This window comes from Trachemys scripta, chromosome 6, assembly GCF_013100865.1.
Source record: "Trachemys scripta elegans isolate TJP31775 chromosome 6, CAS_Tse_1.0, whole genome shotgun sequence".
Classification (NCBI taxonomy): domain Eukaryota; kingdom Metazoa; phylum Chordata; order Testudines; family Emydidae; genus Trachemys; species Trachemys scripta.
This window is the reverse complement of record NC_048303.1, coordinates 91,080,969-91,087,070: the sequence shown is the minus strand read 5'-3', so window position 1 is coordinate 91,087,070 and position 6,102 is coordinate 91,080,969. Positions and strand designations below refer to the sequence as shown.

The 6,102-nt window shown below is 41.9% G+C and overlaps 1 protein-coding gene across 10 annotated transcripts in view; it reads right to left on the bottom strand.

The window, feature by feature from the left end:
- Window positions 1-6,102, bottom strand: part of TJP2 (tight junction protein 2) — an 88,281-nt gene that overhangs the window by 2,079 nt on the left and 80,100 nt on the right. For all 10 annotated transcript variants that reach the window (XM_034773400.1, XM_034773399.1, XM_034773396.1 and 7 more), the window contains 6 exons: window positions 4,410-4,620; window positions 3,817-3,917; window positions 3,183-3,395; window positions 2,708-2,818; window positions 1,293-1,628; window positions 648-733 (listed from right to left, as the gene is read on the bottom strand). In XM_034773400.1, the coding sequence (XP_034629291.1) occupies window positions 648-733; window positions 1,293-1,628; window positions 2,708-2,818; window positions 3,183-3,395; window positions 3,817-3,917; window positions 4,410-4,620 (1,058 nt within the window). The remainder of the gene's footprint in view (window positions 1-647; window positions 734-1,292; window positions 1,629-2,707; window positions 2,819-3,182; window positions 3,396-3,816; window positions 3,918-4,409; window positions 4,621-6,102) is intronic.

Genomic DNA, 6,102 nt, shown 5'->3' with positions numbered 1-6,102 from the left:
CATCAGTGAACTTTGGATCAGGCCCATGGTTCTTCTCCTGACTCTGTAGTGACTCACTGTCTCCCGTTGGGCAAGTAACTTAACACCATTTTCCTCACCCATAAAATGCATATAATAATGGACTGTGTAAAATCAGACTTTACCACCCTTACTGATGTTGAGTACTACCTTATACCTCAAGTAGTCCCACTGTAAGCTGTGAAACTTGTCAAATCACTTTCAAATATTGATTAGTATAACACAACAACAATCCAGTCTTGGACACATAAGGGAAAGCCTTGAAGGGTTGAAGTACAAGTGATCTTGTGTGTACATCTAATTATGAGACACAAAATGAACTGGCACCACGAATCTCTTAGTAATATACAATATCTGTGAAATTCTCTCTGAGTAATTCAAGTGCAGTAGTATGGACCAGTCTGAAAAAGAGAGATAAAGGAAAGACTCTGAAAGGAAGGCCTTGCAGAAGCGTCTACTGTCAAGGCAGGTCAGCCCTACAGCTTCTCATCTTTGACACCGTGTAAATTTCAGGAATCATTGGTAGTGTCAGGGCACTACTTGCATGAGTAAGAGCTGCATAATTAAGTTGCTCTTGCTGGTGTAGTAAATATAAACCAGAGGAGTATTTTCAAGTGGATCTGTCTTACCTCATGGGTTGGGGCCAGTTCTGGTCTGGCTTCTGTGTTTTGATTGGGACAGCATAGATATCTGGGTGTTTCTGGGCTATTTCCAGCTTTAAAAAGAGCAGAAGAAAAAAAAATGCCTTTCAGTTTATACAGTCAGGAGATCTGAGACTGAGCAATGTAGCTCAGTTTCTCTGTAAAGGAATTAAAATACAAATGGATGATTGGTCTTATTTCCTGCTCCCACATTGAGATACTTTAAATTAAAAACTAAAACACTGTACTGCCAAAATAACAGAAATAAAAAAAGAACAAAGCCATTAACCTATAGTAGCTACTATAGGAAACCTCTTCATAGAACATATTTTATATCCCCTTTCCTCCCTACCTACTCCTCCCCAAAATATAACTAACTAACTCTCTCTCTATATATATATTTAAATATAGGAATAATGTGATGTCGAGGGCAATTTTGATTCCTAATGTGTATGCTCACTACTGGTTGGTATAATGGTAGGTTGGAAGGAGAGGGAGAAACGTGCTACTGTTTTTGTTTTTAATGATTTTTTAAATTCAATATTGAGGGTGCTTATAGCACAGAATGTGTGTTTGTATTACTATATCTAAACAAATATACAGGACAGACTGAAAAAGTAGGTTACTACCTACCCTGGCATTCTGTGCCTCTTGTAGCTCCTGTATTCTTTGCAACCTTGCCTTGTGATCCATCTTCTCAAATATTTTAACTTTCCCCAGTACAGATTTTGGAGCATTCTCTCGTCCATCTACATCTTCCTCTGCCTTTTCCTCCTCCTCTGCGGCTGAAACTGCTGGCTGAGAGGTCTTCAGTATAGGACGCCCAAAGGCAGGTTTCACAGAAACAGGAGGTGCTGCTGCCTTGGATAATACGGCTGAAGTCTCATTGCTGACAGTGCTAGAGCTATTTGGTTTGGAGTCATAGTTCTTGGGAAAGTCATATACATCCTCTTTGTTTTGTAGTTTACCCTATAGGTATTAAGAACACACTGAAGTTTACACATAGCAGCAACTTCAGCATCTTTAGATAAATATTTTCATTTGAAATTGGTTATATTGCTTGTGCATTTTTGTATTGCCCATCTTTGTTCATAAGGGATCACAGCACTGAGTATTTAAATATATAGGAGCTTGGTCACTGACTTGAATAGGGACAAAGTCTTACATTGTATGCAGTGTTACAATGAGCAGTAAAATCTGACCAATCTATTTAATTCTTAAAAGATTTCTGGAAAGAAAAAGAGAAAGAACAGGAAGAACCAGAGCAAGAGGTTTTTCTGGATTATATGGAGAATATTCTTCCGAGCTGAAACTATTACACAGGACACACGCCTATTCTCCCTGCAATCATCATTTCACTTACGTGTACTGCTACCAAGCCCAAACTCTATTGCCAAGGCATATTTGAAAGTATGGTTGTTTAACTGTCTAGTAGGTGTATTTTGCACAACGCAGACCAATGTTGGTGTCCACCTCCATGAAGAAAGTCAGAGGGTTGAACACAGGATTTTATTAATAGCTGCAACACCTTTCTTGAAATGACCCTGGAGCACAGTTCGGCACTACTACTTAAAAGGTAAAAATAAAAAAGCCAAAAGGATTTCCTGTCATTCCACTGCCATTCTGAACCAGCTCCCAGCAGAGAGCTTATTAAAATCAAGAAGGAGTGTGTCTGAACTTCTCCTCAGCTGAGACATTAAGGAAGATCTTTGTTTTGGGCTTGGTAAGGGAGCAAGAGTGCCGGAATTCCCCTGGGCAAGAGATCAGGAGAGAAATGGGTAGTTTTCCAGCTAGTCACCAAACCCTCTAACGAAACACATGGTACCACTTCTAAATCTCAAGAATTCCCTTCCCAACCAGCTGCCAAGCTCTTTCGACAGCTCACAATCCTCTTCTTTGTCAATTCCCCTTCCTTCCTCTTCCCAACTTGCATTTTAGCTTCCAACAGCAGGTTACCCTAATAGAAGAAACATAGCCCACGATGTACAGCACCAGGTGGGTTCTTTAGAAAGATGAACTCTATCTTCAAATTGATTTCCACAAATTACCTTAGGTGGCTCGGGCTTGAACGCTGGAGGTGGACTGGGATCTCTAAGTATCTCTCTGCTACCAGCCCTTCTCATTTGAGCTTTTGGTTCTGGGCTGGGTTTTCTTATACTCTACGAAAATATAAGAAGTTAATCACAAGAATATTCAAGTAATTCTTGACTTGTTTTAATCCTAGCCTTGTGGGCCAATTACCAGTAGTCACATGACTGGCAATGACATGACTACTATCACTGTAAAAGTGAACACCTGCACTCCAGGTGACACTATCAATGAAACTAGAGAGTCAGGGAAGCAGCTTAACTTTTATGCTAGAATTAATATGACTTTATAATTTTGTACCAGAGCTAGCATAATGCTGCAGCTGTAATCATACTTTTCTCAGGCACCAATTACAAGGGACATTTTCTGTTACCATTTTACGACACACATGACTTTCAGGAAGCCATTGTCTTGCCAACAGTCCCAATATCTTACCTCCTCATGCTGCACAGGCTCAGAAGATCGGCTAATAGAGGAAACACTTGGTTCATCTGATGGCTCATCAAGCTCATTGTCCGTGTATGCACCTCCTTCTCCATCTGTGTCTTCCAAGTCACTGATCAAGCGGCTGTCACAGCTCAGGTAGTCAGCACCCATAGCTGTTAGGTATGACATGCGATCTTCCATGTCGTCATCCATTCCTTCCATCTATAAAAGTGGAAGGATTAGACTTGACTTCATCCCCCATTTTAGTTTGCAGTAACATTTATGGTACGCAACACCTAAGAAACAGAAGCACATGAAACTGCAAGAATTCTGGGTCTCCCAGGAACATGAAAATAGCTCCAATAAAAAATTAATATGTATGTCCTAGCAGCAGCTATATGCCTTGGTTTTAATAACAGGAGCAACATGATAAAGTTATAAAAAAAAAGAAACTTTTATCCTGTACTATTTTTTCTCTCTTAGTTACCCACTGCAAAGATTTCAGATTAGTATAACTTTTCAATATATACATGTGTTCAGTATTTAGGGTGATGAGTTTGCCATCTGACCACTTTGAAGGGGGATTATTCCCAGAACAGAAAAACAATTTAGCATGTACAGTATGAACTGTTTGACCACATACCTTTCCTTCCGATACCCATACTGCTTCAACTTGCTGTTGCTGAATTATATCTTTGAGGCTGCCGTACCAGCTATCATTGGCTGAATTCAAATTGATGGTAGCTGTAGACATTTAAAAAAATATATGCATTAGTGTTTTCATATATTTTTTCTATTCATTCTAAAATCTCAGTGCACCTACTTTATCCAATCTTTTCCATGTGACAAGGTATTGGGTAATGCAAGAAAATTATATGGTCATTTTTACTAGACCACTTTCTAAAGGACAATGTGTGCACTTTTGTTGGCTTGTGGGGGGGGGGGGGGGGGGGGGGGGGGGAGGCTGAATAAATGCCAGCCCTTTCATTATTCACTTTTTTCCAGAAATAGTTTTATTACAGTAGTAAAGTTCAATATGAACATTTCTTTATAATGAAATACATCAAGATAGTGAACTCCTAATTGCCTAGGAAGGGTTTTCACATGACCACAGGTTACTGTACAAGATGATCTCTTACTCTGAACAGTATTAATTTAGTTTCTCAAACACACACATTCTTTCTCCTACATCCACCACTCTTTTGGAAGAGGAATTAGAGACAGATTCTTGCTTACCTGTAAAAAGATAGGAGCAAGTCTTCTTCAGCTTATTTGCTTGATCGTAAAGCTTCCGGGAACTCTTGTTAGATGTGGGACTTAGCCTTTGTCTCATAGTTTTCACACCCTGTTTACTGTCTGGGTTGAAGAAGACTACAATTGGGAACCACTGGGTATAGTTCAACAGATCCACCGCTTTAGGAGTCACATCCAACAAAGCATGTTTATTCTGTTAACAAGAAGAGGATATGAAAATAATGGAAAACCTCCTGCTGGGGAGATGATGCAGATGGTCTGACATTATTAGAATTACTAAAGCTGTAGAGCCTACGGATTTGAATGCACAACCGGAATGTTGTCTGGTAAAAAGCCTTTATTAGCAGCAAGGCCCAAGTCAGTGCTGTAGTTGGAAAACAAAAGAGCTGAGAAAAGAAAAAAGGCCAGTTATGGCCCTCCCAACCAGGGCCATAACTGGCCCAAATCTCCCCAAAATCCCACCACATGCTGGGACTACAATGGGCACCTTCCCCTCTCCTTTCACCTACATGTTTTTGGACATACAAATAAAACAGTATATGAACATAGTATTTAATATTGGGCAATTAAATGTAGCAGAGAAAGGTATAACACGATCCAATGGCTGAAAGTTAAAGCTAAATACATTCAGACTGGATATAAGATATACCTTTTTAACAATGAGAGTAATTAACCACTGGAACAATTTACCAAGGGTCAAGGTGGATTCTCCATCACTGACCATTTTTAAATCAAGATTAGAAACATCCAAAAGATCTGATATTTTGTGGAAGTTCTATGGCCTGCCTAAGACAGGAAGTCAATCTAGATCAGGGGTCGGCAACGTTTGGCACGCGGTTTGCCAGGGTAAGCATCCTGGCAGGCCGGGCCAGTTTTATTTACCTGCTGACACGGCAGGTTCGGCAGATCGTGGCCCCCACTGGCTGCGGTTCGCCATCCCGGGCCAATGGGGGCGGCGGGAAGCGGCGCAGGTGAGCGATGTGCTGGCTGCGGCTTCTTGCCGCCCTCATTGGCCCGGGACGGCGAACCGCAGCCAGTGGGGGCCACGATCTGCCGAACCTGCCGTGTCAGCAGGTAAATAAAACTGGCCCGGCCTGCCAGGATGCTTACCCTGGCAAACCGCGTGCCAAACGTTGCCGACCCCTGATCTAGATTGACTTCCTGTCTTAGGCAGGCCATAGAACTTCCACAAAATATCAGATCTTTTGGATGTTTCTAATCTTGATTTAAAAATGGTCAGTGATGGAGAATCCACCTTGACCCTTGGTAAATTGTTCCAGTGGTTAATTACTCTCATTGTTAAAAAGGTATATCTTATATCCAGTCTGAATGTATTTAGCTTTAACTTTCAGCCATTGGATCGNGCGGTTCGCCGTCCCGGGCCAATGAGGGCGGCAAGAAGCCGCAGCCAGCACATCGCTCACCTGCGCCGCTTCCCGCCGCCCCCATTGGCCCGGGATGGCGAACCGCAGCCAGTGGGGGCCACGATCTGCCGAACCTGCCGTGTCAGCAGGTAAATAAAACTGGCCTGGCCCGCCAGGGTGCTTACCCTGGCAAGCCGCGTGCCAAACATTGCCGACCCCTGGTCTACATAATCACAGTGGTCCCTTCAGTCCTTGGAATCTATGACTCAGATATAAATATACTAACTCTGACATTGTGTGCACCTTTCGTA